This window comes from Cyprinus carpio, chromosome B9 (assembly GCF_018340385.1).
Source record: "Cyprinus carpio isolate SPL01 chromosome B9, ASM1834038v1, whole genome shotgun sequence".
In the NCBI taxonomy this organism is placed as follows: Eukaryota; Metazoa; Chordata; class Actinopteri; order Cypriniformes; family Cyprinidae; genus Cyprinus; species Cyprinus carpio.
In genome coordinates this window covers 25932762-25953449 of record NC_056605.1, presented here as the reverse complement: position 1 = coordinate 25953449, position 20688 = coordinate 25932762, and the positions used below count along the sequence as shown (strand labels likewise).

Here is a 20688-nt window from a genome sequence, read left to right as displayed (position 1 = left end):
ATTTTAAGTAACAAAATGTGTTTTTATGATTGTAGTTTAAGTGTACTGTAATAACCCTAGAACACCTGTATTCCTATCGTATAGAATATATAGGCATATATAGAGATTGCTTATGGTTTCAAATTACCACATTACATATCACAGAGCCACCAGTTGAGTTCACCAAGCCCTTGGAGGACCAGACTGTTGAGGAGGAAGCCACAGCCATTCTGGAGTGTGAACTGTCCAGGGAGAAGGCTGACGTGAAGTGGTTCAGAGACGGACAGGAAATCCGTAAAACCAAGAAGTATGAGATGGTGGCTGAGGGACGCATAAGGCGACTGATCATCAAGGACTGTAGCCTTGATGATTCCAAGACATATACCTGTGATGCAAAGGAGTTCAAGACATCTGCTTTCTTAAATGTTGAACGTAAGTTAAAAAACTAAATAAGGCCAACTAAAGACATAAAATAACAAAAATCATATGTATAAAGCAAATGTGTGTATATATATATATTATATATATATGGAAAGGGTTTTTTTTTTTTTAAGTTTACTTTTTCATCTTTTTTTTATGTATGTTTGTTGAATTCACAAAGCCTCTTCATGATGTTGAGGTTAAAGAGAAGGAATCTGCTAAGTTTGAATGCGAAGTGTCCCGTGAAAGTGCCAAGGTATTTTTTACAGTATTTTCAGAATTTTCAGTCTTTCTTTTACTTAAAAACAAAATGCACACAAAATCTGAAAAAAAAAGAGCGGATTGTTTCACAACTGTTTATTGCACAGGTTCGCTGGTTCAAAGATGGCGCTGAGATCAGAAAAGGCAAAAAGTATGAGATTATTGCCAAGGGATTACAGCGTATTCTCATCATCAGCAAGGCAGTATTTGATGATGAAGCAGAATATGAATGTGATGCAAGGACATCCAAATCCTCTGGAATGCTGACAGTTGTCGGTAAGTTTTGTTTCAGCCATTGTTCTGAAAATCAAACTACAATATAAAGACATTAATGATAATTCCTTTTGCCTTGCAGAGGAGGAAGCTAGATTCACAAAGAACCTGTCCAATGTTGAGGGCACAGAAACCGACAGCATTAAGATGATTTGTGAGGTCTCCAAACCTAGTGCGGAGGTTACATGGTACAAGGGTGACCAGGAGATCCCCGAGGGTGGTAGATATGAACATGTTGCAGATGGGAGAAAGAGAATTCTCATCATACAGGACCTCCGTATGGATGATGCTGGCGAGTACCAGTGCAAACTGCCTGCTTCGGAAACAAAAGGAACTCTAAAGATCAGTGGTAAGTTTTAAGCTTAGATTCTTTCAAACTCTCTGTTATATTAAAGTCCTACTAGCTCAGGTTCCCATGGTCATGTAAAACCTAGAAAAGCAAGGAATTTATAAAATTGTGATTTTCAGGCCTGGAAAAATATATTTTTCTTTTCTAGCTATTAAATATTTAGTTTGTTTAATTTCTTTCAAATTGTTTTCAAAAGTCCATATCCAGTAATCTCAAATGACTTGAAAAATCAAAGTTTATTGGTCAAAAGACAGTGATGTACTTAAAATTGACTTTCTTTATTGCTTTAGAATTGGCAGCTGAGTTCATTGCCAGGCCCCAAAACCAAGAGGCTGTTGAGGGTGAAAAGGTTGAGTTTGTTTGCTCAGTGTCTAAGGAAAATTATGAAGTCAAATGGTTCAAAGGAGACAAAGAAATTACAACTGATGATAAGTATGAAATTGTTGTTGATGGCAAGAGGAGGGCACTCATTGTCAAAAACTGCGAGCTAAAAGATGAGGGTGCATTCACTGCCCACATTGGCTCTGTAAAGGCTACAGCAGACTTGTTGGTGATTGGTAAGTTTTTCATTTTTAGTACATTTTTCTTGAATATGTTTCTGTAAAGGTCTGCAAATGTTTACTTTGAATTGTCGTATTAAATTGGAGTTAAACGGGTACCGTTATTTGACTCATTAGAAAAACTGAGGATAATCACTCCCATCAAGGATACCCAAGTAAAGGAAGGACAAGAGATTGTTCTTAACTGCGAGGTGAACTCAGAAGGAGCTAAAGCCAAATGGCTGAAGAACACTGAGACAATGTTTGAGAGCAGCAAGTTTGTCATGGTTCAGAGAGACACTGTGTTCTCTCTGAGAATAAAAGCTGCAGAAAAGTCAGATGAAGCCAGCTATACCATTACACTGACTAACCAACGCGGAGAGCAGGCCAAGTGCTCTGCCAACGTCAATGTACTAGGTGCGTTGTTATTATATGTCTGTCTTTTATACCATGTGTATTTTGTTAGCAGTATATGTACAATGCTGATAGAGATTTTTTTGCATCTCAGAGGAAGCCCTCAAGATCATTCAGCCACTAGAAGACTGTGAAATCGAGGAAAAGAAGACCATGACTTTTGCTTGCAAAGTGAACAGACCTAATGTGACAGTCCAGTGGATGAAGGCCGGTCAAGAGATCACTTTCAGCAAACGCATTCTGTATCGTGTGGACAAGGACAAGCACACTCTGACCATTAAGGACTGCAGCCTTGCAGACGAGGGTGAATACAGCGTAGTCGCTGGCACGGATAAGTCCACAGCAGAACTGATCATCAGTGAGGCACCCACTGAATTCACCGCTCAGCTCAGAGACCAAACCATCACTGAATTTGAGGATGCCGAGTTCACTTGCAAATTATCTAAGGAAAAAGCCCACGTTAAATGGTACAGGAACGGACGTGAAATCAGAGAAGGACCAAGGTGAGTTTTGAACCATGAAACAAAGTATTCTGTAATAATGTAAAAAATGTTTGCTAATGATCATGATCTCTCTTTTTTTTCAGATATCATATGGAAAAAGATGGAAAAGAATGCAAGCTTGTAATCAAAGAGTGCAGACCAGATGATGAATGTGAATATGCCTGTGGAGTGGAAGACAAAAGGACAAGGGCACGTCTCTTTGTTGAAGGTATTTTTTTCCCCCAGCCTGTTCCTGTTAATTTTATAGCCTGATAATTTGATTTGCTAATGTCGTCTTTCTCCTCTTCCTTCAACAGAGATTCCAGTGGAAATTGTCAGGCCACCCACAGATGTATTTGAGCCTCCAGGATCAGATATTGTGTTTGAGGCTGAACTAAATAAGGACAGAGTTGAGGTCAAATGGATGAGGAACAACATGATCATTGTCCAGGGTGACAAATACCAGATGATCAGTGAGGGCAAAGTTCATAGATTGCAGGTCTGTGAGATCAGGCCCCGTGATCAGGGAGAATACAGAATTGTTGCCAAGGAGAAGGATGCCAGAGCCAAGCTTGAGCTTGCAGGTATGATACAGTGTTTCCATTCTATTACTGCTGCTTTGGTTTTCATATAAAGTGATACTTTTGTTAATGTCTTATACCTTACTTTACAGCTATTCCAAAGTTCAAAACTACAGATCAGAACCTTGTAACAGATGCTGGAAAGCCTTTTGTCATGACGGTACCCTATGATGCTTATCCTCGTGCTGAGACAGAATGGTTTTACAATGACATCAGCCTACCTGGGCAAAACATTGACACATCCAATGAAAGGACAGAGTACAGGCTGAAGGACCCTAAGAAGTCAGACCAGGGTCGTTACAAGATTGTCATCAAGAACAAACATGGAACAGGAGAGGCTTTCATTAATCTTGATGTCATTGGTATGTAGGAAATCAGACTAGATGATTTACAGACATTTTAACTGTTCAGGATGTCTAATAAAACTGTTGTTGTAGATGTTCCGGGACCTGTGAAGAACCTGCATGTTGTTGACACTGCTGATGGTGAGGTAAGCCTTGCTTGGGAAGAACCTGAAAGTGATGGTGGAAGCAAGATCTTGGCTTATGTGGTTGAGAGACGAGACGTCAAACGCAAGACCTGGACAATGGCCACAGACCGTGCCGACATTCCAGAGTACTGTGTTGGTGGATTACAGAGAGACAACATGTATTTCTTCCGTGTATGTGCTCGCAATAGAGTTGGAAATGGAGAACCCGTTACTACTGATGAGGCTGTTCAAGCCAAAAACAAATTTGGTGAGCTATACTTCAGTTTATTGCTTTGTTTTCTGGTAAGAGTTGAGAATGTAACTAATTTTATATTGTGTTAAAAATATTTTAAATTAATCTTCTGCTTCTAACAGATGTGCCTGATGCACCTCAGAAGGTTATGGTTGGAGTTGTCAATAGGTTTGGTGCCACAGTTTCCTGGGAACCACCACTTTTTGATGGAGGATCTGAGATCACATCTTATATCATTGAACTACGCGACAGAACCTCTGTGAAATGGGAGCCTGCTTTGGTGGTCAAAGCTGAGGATCGTACAGCCACACTCAAAGATGTTGTTGAAAACAAGGAGTACATCTTTAGGGTCAGAGCTGAGAACAAAGCTGGAATTGGCCAGCCAAGCGCTGCCACAGATCCAGTGAAGATCATGGATCCCATTGGTTTGTAGGGTTTATATTTTGCTCGCTATGTCTTGAGTTGTTGCAAAAGTCAGTGTGAAACGTTCAATTTTGTCTCCTATTACAGAAAGGCCAAGTCCACCTCTGAACTTCAACTACACAAATCAGACCAAAGACTCAGTTCAGCTGTCATGGGAAACACCTATCAGCAATGGAGGCAGTATGATTACAGGCTACATTATTGAGAAGTGTGAGGATGGTTCTGACAAGTGGCTGAGATGTAATGCTAGGCTTTGCCCTGACCTTTACTACAGGGTATGTCATGTTGTTTAAGCCTGTGTTTTGGATTAAACTAAATTTATCATCATATGAAAAGATTTTTTTGTGTTATGTGTTTATTTATGTATCCTACATCCTACATTGGTTTCTGGACTTAAGTTTGGTCAGAAGTATCACTACAGAGTATGTGCAGAAAATGCTGCTGGCATTTCTGATCCAGCTGATGCAATTGGGCCACTTTTGGCTGACGATCCTCATGGTAAGCCATTTTAAATTTCCCTTAAAGACAGGTAAAAATATACACGCACATAAGTTTAAATGTGTAACTTTCCTTTTCCACCCTTAGTGGGTCCTGTCATGGACCTCAGTGGGTTCAAGAATGGTCTGGAAGTCATTGTTCCAAATGCTCTTGTCATCCGAGTTCCCATTACGGGATATCCTGTGCCCAAACCCAAGTGGACATTTGGTGACAAAGAGCTCACTGCAGGGGACCGTGTTTCCATGGTTACAAAGCCTACATACACCGAACTGGTTGTTGCTCCAAGTGTGCGTCCAGACAAAGGAACATACACATTACAATTGGAGAATGATGTGACATCTGTCTCTGGAGAGATCGAAGTCAATGTTATTGGTATGAAAATTTTCTTTCTACTATATTCTCCTACTATGTTGTTGTTTTTACACAGTAATTAATGTACAATCCCATTTTTGCATCTTTCAGCATGTCCAAGTGCACCCAAAGACTTCAAAGTTGCAGAGGTGACCAGACAACATGTGCATCTAATGTGGGAAGCACCAGATCATGATGGAGGCAGCCCTGTAAGTGGGTACAATATTGAGAAAAGAGAGGTTTCACGCAAGACCTGGGTTAAGGTAAGCTGTTTATAACAGTTACTTGTTTACAGTATATGTACATTGTACATACTGAAACATTTAGTTTCAAAACATCAACTCTTCAGGTGATGTCAGGCGTACAGGACCTCGAGTACACTGTCACAGATGTCATTGAGGGCAAGGAGTACCTGTTCAGTGTTATTGCTTGCAACAAATGTGGACCAGGAGAGCCAGCATACATTGATGAACCTGTGAATGTGTCCTCCCCAGCCAGTAAGTCTTAAAAAGTGTTAAATTATTTTCGTTTGAGGGGTATGAATTAAAGAACAGTTTGACAGTGAATGAAACTTGTTTGAAATACAGCTGTGCCTGACCCTCCTGAGAACCTGAAATGGAGAGACAAATCAGCAAAGAGCATCTTCCTGCTCTGGGAACCTCCCAGATATGATGGTGGTGCTACTGTCAAGGGCTACATTGTTGATAAATGCCAGCGTGGCACTGACAAATGGGAAGCCTGTGGAGATCCCATACCTGAACTTAAGTGAGTGGTGATTCTTCATGAGCATCCCTGTTATGGAACATAGTGTGTTTAATAATTATTCAGATATATCTTTAATCATTATCATTATACGTATACCAGGTTCCAGGTTACTGGTCTTATTGAAGGTCAGTGGTATGCCTACCGTGTAAGAGCAGTGAACAGACTTGGAGCCAGCCGACCATGCAAGGCTACAGATGAGATACTGGCTATAGATCCTAAAGGTTAGTGATCTAGGTCCACCAGTATAATAGTTAAATAATAGTTAGAATTCACTATATATTAACATTTTATTATATTACAGAGCCACCAGAAATCCAGCTGGATGTAAAACTTCTAGCAGGCTTAACGGCAAGGGCTGGCACTAAGATTGACCTGCCTGCTGATGTGCTTGGCAAGCCGGAGCCAAGAGTAAAATGGACAAAGGCTGACCTTGTCCTGAAACCAGCTGATAGGATTACCATCGACACAAAACCTGGCCATTCCACACTTTCCATTGCAAACACAACCAGATCTGACACAGCCACCTATATCATTGAGGCAGTCAACACTAGTGGCCGTGCCACTGCAACTGTTGATGTCAACATTCTTGGTATGGTGTTTTCTGTCATTTCAGCCTAATCAAATTAAAGAAATCAGTGGTGATTATAAATATAATGTTGATGTTTTGTCATTATGTTGAAAAACAGACAAACCTGGCCCTCCAGCTGCTTTTGATATCTCTGAAATCACCAATGAATCCTGCTGTCTGGCCTGGAATGCCCCCAGAGATGATGGTGGCTCACCAGTAACCAATTATATTGTGGAGATGAGACCCACAGACAAAGAAGAATGGCAGAAACTGTCTGCTACAATCAAACAAACTGTTTTCAAAGCCTCCAAACTCATTCCCATGAAGGAGTATGTCTTTAGAGTATCTGCTGAGAACCAGTATGGCATTGGGACACCTGCAGAGCATGTGCCAATTGTTGCAAAGTATTCATTTGGTAAGCATACAGCTCACTATATAATACATGTATGTATGTATGTATGCATTTATTTATTTACAAAATTAATTATCTTTCTCTGTCACTCAGATACTCCTGGGGCACCAACCAGGATTCAGCCTTCTGATATCACAAGGGATGCTGTAACTCTGACTTGGTATGAGCCTGATGAAGACGGTGGAAGCCCCATCACTGGTTATTGGATTGAGAGGTTTGATCCAGAGACTGACAAATGGATCAGGTGTAACAAGCTGCCAGTTAAGGACGCATCGTACAGGTAGGATAATCCTTTTCATTGTGTCTGAATTTAAATGGTGATGGAAGTGCAACACTCTAGAAAGTCTCAAATTAATGTCACCTTTTCAGGGTGAAAGGTTTGCCAACAAAAAAGAAGGCCAAGTTCCGTGTTTTGGCTGAGAATCTTGCAGGACCAGGAAAGCCAAGTGCAGAGACTGACCCAGTTTTGATTAAAGACCCAATTGGTATGTTATGGTTTTATTTTTCAATGTTAACGTATTTAAATAATAAAAATTTGAAGTCATCAATCTCAATTGTTGTTATTTTAGATCCTCCTTGGGCTCCTGGAAAACCATTCATCAAAGACATTGCCAAGACTTCAGCAGACTTGCAGTGGACTAGACCGGAGCATGATGGCGGGGCTAAGATTGAGTCCTACATAATTGAGCTTCAAAAGAGCGGAACTGAGGAATGGGTTCGTGTAGCCGAGGATGTGCCAATAACAGAGCATTTATTGAAGGGTCTGATGGAGAAGCAGGAGTATTCTTTCAGAGTCAAGGCCGTCAATGTTGCTGGAGAGAGTGAACCCAGTGACCCAAGTGACCCTGTTGTCTGCAAAGAGAGACTCTGTGAGTGTTTACAGAAGACTCAATAAGTGATTTGTTTAATAATTATGGTCATTACATGCAACTATTATATATATCAAGATCATATCATCAAGAATGTATCTAGATATCAGTATCTACTGTAGATGTCAAAAAGCAAGAAATTTAATTGTATGTATAAGAGTTGAAGCGTGTAATTATTTATATATATATAATGGTTTAACCAGAATATTATAATATCAAACCCCAATTTTTAATGCATTCTCTGATTTTTATGTTCAACCTGCAATGATCTGTAAACAATAATATTATTTTGTTATTCTCATTCCAAAAGATCCTCCAAATGCCCCACGCTGGCTTGAGGTGGTTAACATTACTAAAATCAACTGTGACCTGAAATGGACTGAACCAGATAGTGATGGTGGCTCTCCAATTACCAACTACGTTGTTGAGAAGAGAGATGTCAGACGCAGAGCCTGGCAGGCTGTGGATACCACAGTGAAAGATACCAAGTATACTGTCACTCCACTGAATGAAGGCTCTCTTTATGTGTTCCGTGTTGCTGCTGAGAATGCAGTTGGTGTAAGCGAGTTCTGTGAACTAGAGGACTCTGTTTTGGCCAAGGACACTTTCAGTAAGTTAAACAACATCTTTATCTGTAGATATTTTATATATTTGTGTGTATGTGAGAGAGAGAGAGAGAGAGAGAAAGAGAGAGAGAGAGAGAGTTTTCATTAAAATGAGTCATTTTGTCCTTTCTAGCAACCCCTGGACCACCCTACGCTTTGACTGTTGTTGAGGTGTCCAAGAGACATGTTGACCTGAAATGGGAGCCACCCAGCAGTGATGGTGGAAGACCCATAACCAAGTATGAACATTTTTATTTATAAAACACTTGTTGTGTAAACTTCAAATAAAACGATGTGTAGGCCTGTGGTGTTCAAGGCAAAAAAATAATAAAATAATAATAATAAAGTCTTATGAATCATTCTTTTTATAGGTATGTTATTGAGAAGAAAGAGAAAGTAGGTACACGCTGGGTAAAGTCTGGAAAGACATCTGGCCCTGAATGCAAGTACAAGGTGACTGATGTTGATGAAGGCTCTGAGGTACAGTTCCAGGTCTGTGCTGAGAATGAAGCTGGAGTTGGTGACCCAAGTGAACCTACTGTTGTCATGACCATTGAAGATCCCATAAGTATGTTAATTTAATGCATAATTGCATAGCATGCAATTTACAATGATAACACTAGTGATAGAAATTTATGTACACACCATAATCTGGATTGATTCATGTGGATTTTTAGGTCCACCTTCTCCTCCGCTTGAAGTCAAGATTGTTGATGCCAGCAGAGAGCACATCAACATTACATGGAAAGCTCCAGAAAAGAATGGTGGAAGTCCAGTCACAGGCTACCATGTTGAGCTGTCAGAAGCTGGAACTGAGAAGTGGATGAGGGTTAATGCTCGTCCTGTCAAAGAGCTCAGGTTTAAGGCTGAGGAAGGCATCATTCCTGAGAAACAATATGTTCTTAGAGTTCGTGCTATCAATGCGATTGGAGTCAGCGATCCCTCTGAAATTTCAGATGGTGTCTTTGCCAAAGACCCTGACTGTAAGTACTATTCAGTTATTCATTGTGAATGAATGTATATAAGTGTCTGTGCGTGTGTGTGTGTGTGTGTGTGTGTGTATATATATACAATAACAATATTTGTATTGTTTTATTGCTTTAGTACTGATATTGAATACATCTTTATTTAAAGGTGCACCAACCATGACTCTCCAGACCCAAGACATTGTAATCGTTGAGGGTGAGAAGATGGACATAAAAATCCCATACAGAGCAATACCAAAACCATCAATGGTCTGGAAAAAGGGTGACACTGAATTAAAGACTGAAGACAGACTGACATTGACATGTGAACTCAATCGTGTTCACCTGGAACTTCTCAAGTGTAAACACGAAGATGCTGGCGTGTACACTGTTACTCTTGAGAACAGTCTGGGTTCAATAACTGGCACAATCAACGTAAAAGTGATCGGTAAGAAACTATAGTTATACTGATTCCATTTGTCACACTTATAAAGTCTACTGCTCAAAAATACCTCAATGCCTCATATTTTTCATTAAAAAGGCCTGCCTGGACAATGTAAGGACATCTCTTCCAGTGAGGTCACCAAGAACTCTTGCAAGATCTCTTGGGAGCCTCCAGAGAGTGATGGTGGTAGCCCAATCTTGCACTATGTCTTAGAGCGCAGGGAAGCTCAGAAGAAGACATTTTTGCCTGCGATGTCTGGAGACAATGTTTTAAGTTTTGTGGTCAAAGATCTTATGCTCAATGGCGAATATTACTTTAGAGTGAAGGCTGTTAACAAGATTGGTAGTGGCGAGTTTCTTGAACTCCGTAATCCTGTCATAACAGAAGAACAAAAACGTGAGTATAATTCATTTCTTAATTATTATTTTATTTTATATATATTTTTATTTTCTATGATTATTATAATTATTATTAATTCATTAATTACAGAACACCCAGACCCACCAATTGAGGTTGAAGGACACAATCCCACCTCAAATTCGGTCACTGTTACTTGGATGGCACCACCATATGATGGTGGATGTCCAATCACAGGCTACATTCTTGAGAAGATTGAAAAAGATGGGGACAGATTTGAAAGATGCGTTCCAAATCTGGTACCTGGTTTCTCCTACACTGTCACTGGCTTGACGGAAGGAAAGGAATACCAGTTCCGTGTCCGTGCAGAGAACATTGCAGGAGCAAGTGACCCATCTCGCAGTACACCATTTATTAAGGCTGCTGATCCTGTTGGTATGTTACAAAACAAAATCTAATACAGTTTCATTTCAAATATGCAAACTTTCTGAACTCTTCTGTGTCAAGTAAAACATTACATATAACTGTTTTGTGTTTTTGTGGTGTTGTTGGGTTTTAATTCTACTTTTTTTTCAAATTTAGACCCACCAAAGGTATCACTCCATGCCCGTATTGCATCTGGCCTCAGTATCAAAAAGGGCGAAGAGATTAGATTGGATGCTTACATATCTGGATCTCCCTACCCAACTGTTACATGGCTCAGAAATGATGAGAATGTGAGGCAGCCACCAGCTAAGAAGAAACCAGAAATTGTGAAAAAGAAGAAAAAGAAATCTGTTCAGCCTGAACCTGAAGAAGAATTCCATCCACCACTTTTAGATCGCTTGTCATTCGACCAGAGCAAAAGGTGTGAAACTGCTCTGATGGTGCGTGATGCCATCAGAACAGACCATGGAATGTTCACTATTAGAGTTGAGAATCCCCATGGTGTTGCAACAGCATCGTGTGAAGTCAATGTTCTTGGTGAGTTACTTTTGGAACTACAACGAGTATCATACTAAGCATTTATTTAATCAAAAAAATGTATTAACATTACTGCTTGTTGTAACTTACAGATAAGCCTGGCCCCCCTGTTAACTTTGTATTTGATGAGATCAGAAACACCTCTGTTGTTTGCAAGTGGGATGCACCTCTTGATGATGGTGGCAGTGAGATCATCAACTACATACTGGAAAAGAAAGACAACGCTACTGATGAGATTGGTTGGGTAACTGTGACCTCGACCCACAAGGGATACAATTACCCTGTAACCAAGCTTATTGAAGGAAAGGAGTACATCTTCAGAGTCACAGCTGAAAACAAGTTTGGCTGTGGACATCCATGCTACTCTGAACCACTTATTGCGAAGAATCAATTTGGTAAAATTATATTTTAGTCATACTTTGAACGGTAGTTGTCTTATATTATGGTTTATTTGAAATTATTTGAAAATATTCATTTTCATTTGAAAATATTGTTTTTCAGAACCACCTGATGCTCCCAACATGCCAAGAATTGGAGAAGTCACCTCCAGCACAGCTGCTCTCAGCTGGCATGAGCCAAAGGACAATGGTAGCCCTATCTTGGGCTATTGGGTTGAGAGACGTGAAGTTAACAGCAAATACTGGACCAGAGTGAACAACAATCTTCTTAATTCACTGTCGGTTAAGGCCGAGGGTCTTATGGAAGGCCTTGTTTACGTCTTCAGGGTCTGTGCCGAAAATCTTGCTGGCCCGGGAGAATTCAGTCCACCAACTGACCCACAGACTGCAATGGATGCAATCTGTAAGTGTGAAAAATGAAAACTAAACATTAAAAATAGGCCTTTAAACTGGTTTAAATTTTTTTTTTTTTTTTTTTTATCAGTATAAAACTCATGGTAACACTTTAGTTTATTGAAGCAAAGGTTGTAGTTAATAGTTAGTTAATAGTGAGAAATGGTCCCCAAACTAAAGTGTGACCAAACTAAATTTATACTAACTAGATCCAAACAATTTTATAATTTGATTAAATGTAACAATATTTTTGCAGTGCCTCCTGGCCCTCCTGTACCAAAAATTGTTGATGTCACAAATACAACTATCGATATCAGTTGGATACCTCCATTGTACAATGGTGGTGGAGAAATTCTTGGATATCATGTTGAGCGCTGTCTGGTTGGAGAGAAGGACTGGGTCCGCTGTACTGAATTTAGATGCAAAGACCGCAAATACACAGTGACTGGACTGACTGAGGGAGCTGACTATTACCTTCGTGTATACGCTGTAAATGAAGCAGGTCATGGAGCACCAGGCATGACTGAACCTGTTCAGGCCAAAGAGCCAGAAGGTATGTTAAAAAACTTGTGGCACTTTCTCCTTTCTACAAACAGTGAGTGCAACAGAGGACCTAGAACTCTTTAAACAATGAGCCCTGATTTAGATATTTCTCAGCATTGCTTTGCCAAGTCAAGTCAAGTCAAGTCAAGTCTGCTTTATTGTCAATTCTTCCACATGTACAGTACATACATACAGAGAATCGAAATTGCGTTACTCTCAGACCCCCCCCGGTGCATACAGATAACACTAACAGTAGAGCCTAAAAATCTAGGTCAAATATAAAATATAAGATAAAACTATACAATAAGGGAATGTAAAAAAGACATAATAGAAAAAAATAAAATAAAAATAAGGTTAAATAAAAGCAGCGCAAGGCACATGGCAGATAGAGTGCAAACCAGTGAACAAACAGTGCAGATAAAAAGATTTTTAGTGCATAAAAAAAAATAGCTTATTCAGTCTGATTAAAAGTGACAAAGTGACAAAGGGCTCAGAGCAGTTATTTTATTAAACTGACTGATGAGGAGGTAGAATGATGTCAGATCCATGGTGAATGAGGTAGTGAGCAGACCACTGCTGCACAAAGTGACTGGTGCATGACATTCGTATGTTTAGAGGGAGGGGGGGTGGAAGGACCTGGGGATGTGGGACTTGGGGGGGGGGGGGGGGGGGGGGGGGGGTTTTCATAGTTCAGTGGTGCCTGAGGCAGAAGAGGGACGGGGGGGGTAAGTTGGGGGAGCGAGTTCAGCTTCCTGACAGCCTGATGGATGAAGCTGTCCTTCAGTCTGCTGGTCCTGGCCTGGAGACTCCGCAGTCTCCTCCCTGATGGCAGCAGACTGAAGAAGCTGTGTGACGGGTGAGTGGGATCACCTGCAATGCAGAGGGCTTTTTTCGAGTGAGACGGGTTCCATAAATGTCCTGGAGGGAGGGGAGAGAGACACCAATGATCTTCTCAGCTGCTCTCACTATGCGTTGCAGAGTCTTCCGGCAGGACGCGTTGCAGGCGCCATACCACACAGTGATGCAGCTGGTCAGAATGCTCTCGATGGTGCCTCTGTAGAAGGTGTACATGATGGGGGGTGGGGCTCTGGCTCTCCTCAGTTTGCGGAGGAAGTAGAGACGCTGCTGTGATTTCTTGGCCAGTGCTGCGGTGTTGTCGGTCCAGGAGAGGTCCTCTGTGATGTGCACACCCAGGAACTTGGTGCTGCTCACTCTCTCCACAGTCGCACCGTTGATGGTCAGAGGAACATGCTGAGTGTGCGCTCTCCTGAAGTCAACAACAATCTCCTTCGTCTTCTCCACGTTCAGAGAGAGATTGTTGTCACTGCACCACCCAGCCAGGCGGCTCACTTCGCTCCTGTAGTTTGTCTCATCTCTGTTGCTAATGAGACCCACCACAGTTGTGTCATCCGCAAACTTAATGAAGAGGTTGGAGTTGTGTGACGGTGTGCAGTCGTGGGTCAGCAGAGTGAAGAGGAGGGGGCTCAGCACACATCCTTGGGGGGCCCCAGTGTTCAGTGTGATGGTGCTGGATGTGTTGCTGCCGACACGTACTGCCTGAGTTCTTCCAGTCAGAAAGTCCAACAGCCAGTTGCACAGCGAAGTGTTGAGCCCCAGCTCGACCAGTTTGTGAATGAGCTGTTTGAGGGATGATTGTGTTGAATGCTGAACTGAAGTCTATGAACAGCATTCTGACGTATGAGTCTTTTTCCTCTAGATGTGTGAGTGCTGAGTGGAGGGTAGTTGAGATGGCATCATCGGTCGACCGGTTGGACCGATATGCAAACTGGAATGGGTCCAGGGAGGGGGGGAGGGCAGACTTGATGTGGTGCATGACTAGCCGTTCGAAGCACTTCATGAGGATGGGAGTAAGTGCAACAGGACGGTAGTCATTGAAGCATGATGGAGATGGCTTCTTCGGGACTGGAATGATGGTGGTAGCTTTGAAGCATGTGGGAACAACAGCCTGACTAAGTGAGATGTTGAAAATGTCTGTGAAGACATCAGTGAGTTCCTGCTGCACAGTCTCTCAGTACACGCCCAGGAATGTTGTCAGGACCCGGAGCTTTGCGTGCATTGATCCTGCTGAAGGATCTCCTCACGCTGTCTGGGGTCAGCATCATCACCTGGTCACTGGGAGGAGGTGGAGTCTTCTGTGCAGTGGAGCTGTTTTGTGCCTCAAAGCGAGCGAAGAAGGTGTTCAGCTCGTTCAGCAGAGAGATGTTGCTGTCACAGGTCCGCTGTGGGGGCTTGTAGTCCGTAATGGTCTGTATCCCCTGCCACAGGCTCCGAGTGTCTCTGCTGTCGCTGAATTGATGGGCTATCCTCCCTGGAGTACTGTCTCTTAGCCTCTCTGATGCCGCGGGATAGGTTGGCCTGGCTGTTCTCAGGCCCCCCTCGTCTCCAGCTCTGAAGGCAGCGTTCTGCATTTCCAGGAGTCTGTAGACTTCCCCTGTCATCCACGGCTTCTGGTTGGTCCCGGACATTTATGGTTTTTGTGACTGTTACATCCTCAATACACTTGGTGATGTAGGCAGTGACAGTCTCCGAGTACTCCTGGAGGTCAGTGGAGTTATTATAAGTGGCAGCCTGCTTAAAAACATATTCCAGTCAGTTTGTATCAAAGCAGTCCTGAAGAGCCTCAGACGATCCTTCTGGCCACACTTGAATCTGTTTCTGAACTGGTTTGGCGACTTTAACGAGCGGTCTGTATGCAGGCATTAGCATGACAGTGATGTGGTCTGAGGCACCGAGGTGGGGGGGAGGGGGAGGGCTTTGTAAGCTCCTCTCTGTGTGGTGTAAAACAAAGTCTAAAATGTTTTTACCTCTTGTTGGAAAGTTAATGTGTTGGTGTATTTTAGGAAATACACTCTTTAAGTCAGCATGGTTGAAATCCCCAGCTATGATGAGAAAAGCATCGGGGGTGTGCTGTCTGCTGCTCACTGATGTGCTGGTGCAGTTCATTTAGTGCATCGTTCCTGTTGCTGTTGCTGTTGTTCGGGGAATGTAAACCGAAAACGAGCAGTATGGCAGTATATTCCCTCGGCGCAGATAGAACGGCCGGCACTTAATAATCATAAACTCCACCAGGGGTGAGCAGTGTTTGCAGATCACAACAGCATCGCGGCACCACGCGTCATTGATGTAAACACAAAGCCCGCCGCCGCGGGGGCACTTAATAATCGAAGAGAGCTCTGTCTGCTCGATAGCACGTCAGCTGGTCGAGCTGAATGGCGCAGTCCGGAACGCTGTCGCTGAGCCATGTTTCCGTGAACACAAAAACACAACAGTCTCTTACAGTCCTCTGAGTTGAACGTAGTAATCGGATGTAGTCCAGTTTATTGTCCAAAGAGCGTACGTTAGTCAGTACGACGGTGGGGATGGATGGCTTGTGTGGGTTAGCCGTTAGCCTAGCCCGGATACCTCCGCGCTTACCCCTCTTCTGCTTCCTCTCACGCCGCTTGTGGCGCCTCCGCTGTGTGGGCGAGATGCAGTAGAGAGGGGTCGGTGATGATGTAGGCCTCCGGAGCAGTTCGAGATCTCGCAGCAGTTCCGCGTGCGCGGAGTTTAAATCTAAAAAAATGCGGCTCTGTCGACATCCAGCAGAAACTCACGACTGTATGCGTGCTTAAAGACAGATAGACGCGATGACGACGTACAAAAACACTGCGACTCACAAGACAAAAAACACGAAAACACCGTTCTGTCGGGACAGAGAGAAGCCGCTGCGTGTGGACGCGCCGCCATCTTGTTCTGTTAGAGAAACTATTAGAGAAATTATGATCAAATTTTAAATCTGTACTTGAATTTACAGAGGCCCCAGGGGTAGAGTTTGATGTCTCTGTAAGGAATGGAGTCATCATTAGAGCTGGAGAAACATTGCGTCTCCCTGCTGTTGTTATTGGACGCCCTGTACCAGAAGTTAAGTGGACAAAAGATGATGCAGAGCCGGACAAGGAACACACAGTTATTGAGACAGAAGGAAAAAACAGCAGTTTAACCATCAAAAATGCTTTGAGAACTGACCATGGCATATACCAGATCACAGGTACCAACCCCAGTGGAACCAAGTCTGCCTCCGTTAAGGTGGACGTGATGGGTAAGTCAAATTACTTTAAAGATTTTTTTTTACTATTAAAACCTGAAATGTAACCCCTCATTGGGATGTTTTCTTGTTCTTTTTTGTGCAAAGATGTCCCCGGACCAGTTGTTGATCTTAAGACAGTTCATGTGACCAAGAAAATGATTTCACTCACCTGGTCAGATCCTCTGGATAATGGTGGAAGTGACATCATGGGCTATGTTGTTGAAAGAAAAGATGCGAAAATGCACATTTACAGACAACCCTTAGAAGTTGCTGCTTGCAAATGTGACATTGTTGGTCTTCTTGACGGAGAAGAATATATGTTCCGTGTAGTCGCAAGGAACAAGTATGGCCTTGGTGCTCCTGTTGAACTTGGACCTGTTTTAGCAGTGGATCCTAAAGGTAAATAAAACTGAAAAGTACATTCATGAGAACAATTAATTTTATCTCATATATGAAAATACATTTGATTTATGTTCAGTTTATAATCTGCATTACTTGTTTTCATGCAAAGGCAAAAAAACAATGTTGACTTTATTTCAATTTTAGGAGTTCCATCTGCCCCAGAGAAATTGCACTATAAGGAAAGGACCAAGAGCACTATTACTTTGACTTGGGAACCTCCTCGTAGTGATGGTGGTTCTCCAATCATAGGCTACTATGTTGAAAAGAGGAGACAAGACAGCAATGAATATGATGTTGCCAATCGGCAACTCTGCAAAGACCTCACCATCACTCTGGAAAATCTGTCTGAGAATATGATGTATGACTTCAGAGTCAAAGCTGTCAATGATGTTGGGGATGGAGAACCATCCAAACCAATCAGTGTCAATATTCAGGAAGATGAGCGTATGTATCACTTCATTTAACATAAATCACAGACAACTTTTTAAGACATTTAGTTTCAGTTATTTATTAAATTGATGCCTTACAATTTCCGTTTATATTTTTGCTCTATTTTAGTTATACCAACTGTTAAGTGGTTGAAATTCTTTAAGAGTGATGCTATTATTGTCAAGAAGGGAGCAGCTATTGAAATTCCTGCTGAAATTGTTGGCCTACCCTTGCCTACATTTGAGTGGACAAAGAATGGAGTAGTTATCGACCAGCCTACTGAGACAATGACATTGGAATCAGAGGAGATTAACAGACAAACCATCAATACCAAAATTGGTATTCCTGAAACTGTAAGAAAAGACACAGGCATTTACAAGTTAACTGCCACAAATACCCGCGGAGTAGGTCAACGCACAATCCGAGTGGATATCTTGGGTAAGACTTTAAATCGAATTCAGTATTTGATTTTACATAAGCTTTTAGAATTTTCACCAAATGGTAAGTAGCATTGGGTGTTACAAGTTAAACAGTGCCTTTTCTTATAATTAAATTATGTTGGACACAACTCTACATTTTCAGCAATACTGCTACAAGATTACGTTTAAGTTGGATTGAGGAGATGTCCTAACTGTGGCGTTGTTGTTTCCCTAGATCGCCCATTGCCACCAAGAAACATTGTGGTGTCTGACATCAAAGCTGAGTCCTGCTACCTTACCTGGGATGCTCCAGAGGACAATGGTGGAAGCGACCTCACTAACTACATAATTGAGAAGAGAGATGCCAGCAAAAAGAAGTCTGACTGGGAACAGTTGACATGCTGCATCATAGACAGACGTTATGGCGTTAGTATATTACTATGAGACAGTTATTTTTAGAATGAGACTGTGATATGTGCTTTTAAAATGTGTTTTAATCCCCTTCTGCAGGTGTACAAGTTGGAGGCCTATGGTACCTACCAGTTCCAGATCAAAGCTGAGAACAGATACGGGGTCAGTGATGGTTGTGAATCAGAAAAGGTTGTACTCAAAGATCCATTTGGTCTTCCTGGGCCACCCCAGAGGCCAAGGATTATTAGTCACTCTCGCTCATCCATGTTGGTCACTTGGGATCCTCCAAAAGACAATGGTGGCTCAACCATTCAAGGCTACTGGCTTGAAAAGAGAGAGAGAGGAGCTGTATACTGGAGTCGTATTAACAGGGCTCCAGTAACAAAACCAGCAGTCAAGGGCCTGGAATACAATGTGCTCCACCTTATTGAGGGTTCCGAGTACAAGTTCCGTGTGATGGCTCAGAATGCAGCTGGCGTTGGACCTCCAAGTGAAGCAACAGAGTGTGTGTTTGCGCTTGATCCTACAAGTAAGTAATATTTCTTATGATGATAGGTTTATGAATTCCCATTTCTAATGAATAAATCTTTGCATTCTTAAATGTTAATTGTAGAACCACCAAGTCAACCACCAGCACCTGAAGTAACGGACAAAACCACAAGCAGTGTGAGTCTTTCCTGGACCCCACCAGAAAAAGATGGAGGAAGTCCAATAAAGGGTTACATTGTTGAAGTTCAGGATGAAGGTTCACATGAGTGGAGAAGGATCAATACACCGGATAAGCTGATCCTAACCAATTCATACACTGTGTCAGGGCTTAAAGAGAATAAGAAATGCAGGTTCAGGATTGTTGCTGTCAATGCTGCTGGTGAATCTGAGCCAAGTCCCAGAACTGGCGATACCATTGTGCAAGATATTCTGGGTAAGCCTTATTTTGTGTAGATGTGTTGCAATAATATAGAGTAATAGTTAATACCTACATGTAGAAAGGTATCTATGATTAAAGATATTGGTTACTTGACATGTTCACAGAGGAACCTGTCATTACCATGGAGGTCACAGCTCATGAGCTTCTCAATTGTCGCGCTGGAACAACCATCAAGATTCCAGCCACCATTTCTGGCAAACCTATTCCGAATGTTACATGGGACTTTGATGGAACTGCCCCAACAGAGAAAAAGAATGAGCGTCATACTTTGCCAGAGGATTCAGAAGTAGGATTTTTTTTTTCTTCCCCAAAACACTTGGCTTGTTAAGTCCAAACGAACATACATTATTCAGATAATATACTTTACATTTAAACTTTGCAGATATCATCCAGTGATACAACATCAGTAGTGACAATCCCTGAATGTAAATTAAACCACTCTGGGCGATACATCATCACTGCCAGCAACCAGGCTGGCACCAAAATCGTTAAAGTGCACGTGAATGTACTTGGTAAGCAACACTATATTTAAAATACAAAACCTCACAACCTGAAGCAGTATATAAGTCTTCATCAAAATATAAGTTTAGAAGTATGAATTACATCACATAATATCAGATCTCATTATATCACGTCTCTTTTGTCTAGATTTGCCTGGAGCTCCTAAAGATCTCAAAGTCAGTGACATCACACGTGGAACATGTAGACTAACCTGGAAGCCACCAGACTGTGATGGAGGTGACAGAATCAAGAGCTACTTTGTTGAGAAAAAGACTGTTGAAGGAAAGGCTTGGACAAAGGTCAACCCAGCCTGTGCAACACAATCCTTAGTTGTGCCAGACCTCTTTGAAGGACAAGAATACTTTTTCCGTGTAAGAGCTGAGAATCGCTTTGGTTTGGGACCTCATATCACAACCATTCAGCGGACTAAAGCCAGAGATCCTATTCGTAAGTATATTTTGTAAACAAGTCTGACATTGAAAATTTTTAAATACAGTTTATCCTGATTATTCAAAACACTAAATTTTTGCAGATCCTCCTGATCCTCCCACAAGAGTCAGAATCGTTGATGTGTCCAAGGGCATTGTGACTCTGACATGGAAGCCACCAAAGAATGATGGTGGTTCACCTGTAACTCACTACAATGTTGAGCGTCTATGGTGGGATAGCAGTGGAAACCAGCAAGAGTCTTGGAGACAGTGTAACCGCCGTGATATTGATACCACCACCTTCAAAGTGGAGGATCTCCACCAGGGTGCTGAATATGAATTCCGTGTTAAGGCTGTGAATGAGGTTGGTGCCAGTAGACCATCCTCTACGGCAGGACCCATCATTATTAAGGACCAGAACAGTGCGTACAAAGCAACACACAATAAAGGAATTCAATGAATTAGGGTTGTATGGTGTACAAATTCATCTTTATTCCTTTCACTTTTA

The 20688-nt window shown here is 42.0% G+C and overlaps 1 protein-coding gene across 1 annotated transcript in view; it reads left to right on the top strand.

Annotated features, from left to right (window-relative positions):
• Positions 1–20688, top strand: part of LOC109090096 (titin-like) — a 139445-nt gene that overhangs the window by 56651 nt on the left and 62106 nt on the right. The window contains exons 82-127 of the mRNA XM_042730523.1: positions 145–415; positions 562–655; positions 768–936; positions 1016–1282; positions 1573–1839; positions 1960–2238; positions 2330–2738; positions 2822–2946; positions 3035–3301; positions 3391–3660; positions 3736–4035; positions 4143–4445; positions 4531–4718; positions 4827–4941; positions 5029–5313; positions 5404–5555; positions 5642–5789; positions 5880–6057; positions 6157–6278; positions 6359–6646; positions 6744–7040; positions 7131–7317; positions 7407–7522; positions 7607–7906; positions 8217–8516; positions 8645–8750; positions 8883–9079; positions 9189–9494; positions 9646–9924; positions 10018–10317; positions 10411–10713; positions 10861–11241; positions 11334–11636; positions 11743–12042; positions 12289–12585; positions 16390–16674; positions 16768–17061; positions 17209–17508; positions 17623–17931; positions 18148–18338; positions 18423–18852; positions 18937–19245; positions 19356–19537; positions 19634–19763; positions 19900–20199; positions 20285–20602. Of these exons, the coding sequence (XP_042586457.1) occupies positions 145–415; positions 562–655; positions 768–936; positions 1016–1282; positions 1573–1839; positions 1960–2238; positions 2330–2738; positions 2822–2946; positions 3035–3301; positions 3391–3660; positions 3736–4035; positions 4143–4445; positions 4531–4718; positions 4827–4941; positions 5029–5313; positions 5404–5555; positions 5642–5789; positions 5880–6057; positions 6157–6278; positions 6359–6646; positions 6744–7040; positions 7131–7317; positions 7407–7522; positions 7607–7906; positions 8217–8516; positions 8645–8750; positions 8883–9079; positions 9189–9494; positions 9646–9924; positions 10018–10317; positions 10411–10713; positions 10861–11241; positions 11334–11636; positions 11743–12042; positions 12289–12585; positions 16390–16674; positions 16768–17061; positions 17209–17508; positions 17623–17931; positions 18148–18338; positions 18423–18852; positions 18937–19245; positions 19356–19537; positions 19634–19763; positions 19900–20199; positions 20285–20602 (11517 nt within the window). The remainder of the gene's footprint in view (positions 1–144; positions 416–561; positions 656–767; positions 937–1015; positions 1283–1572; positions 1840–1959; positions 2239–2329; positions 2739–2821; positions 2947–3034; positions 3302–3390; positions 3661–3735; positions 4036–4142; positions 4446–4530; positions 4719–4826; positions 4942–5028; positions 5314–5403; positions 5556–5641; positions 5790–5879; positions 6058–6156; positions 6279–6358; positions 6647–6743; positions 7041–7130; positions 7318–7406; positions 7523–7606; positions 7907–8216; positions 8517–8644; positions 8751–8882; positions 9080–9188; positions 9495–9645; positions 9925–10017; positions 10318–10410; positions 10714–10860; positions 11242–11333; positions 11637–11742; positions 12043–12288; positions 12586–16389; positions 16675–16767; positions 17062–17208; positions 17509–17622; positions 17932–18147; positions 18339–18422; positions 18853–18936; positions 19246–19355; positions 19538–19633; positions 19764–19899; positions 20200–20284; positions 20603–20688) is intronic.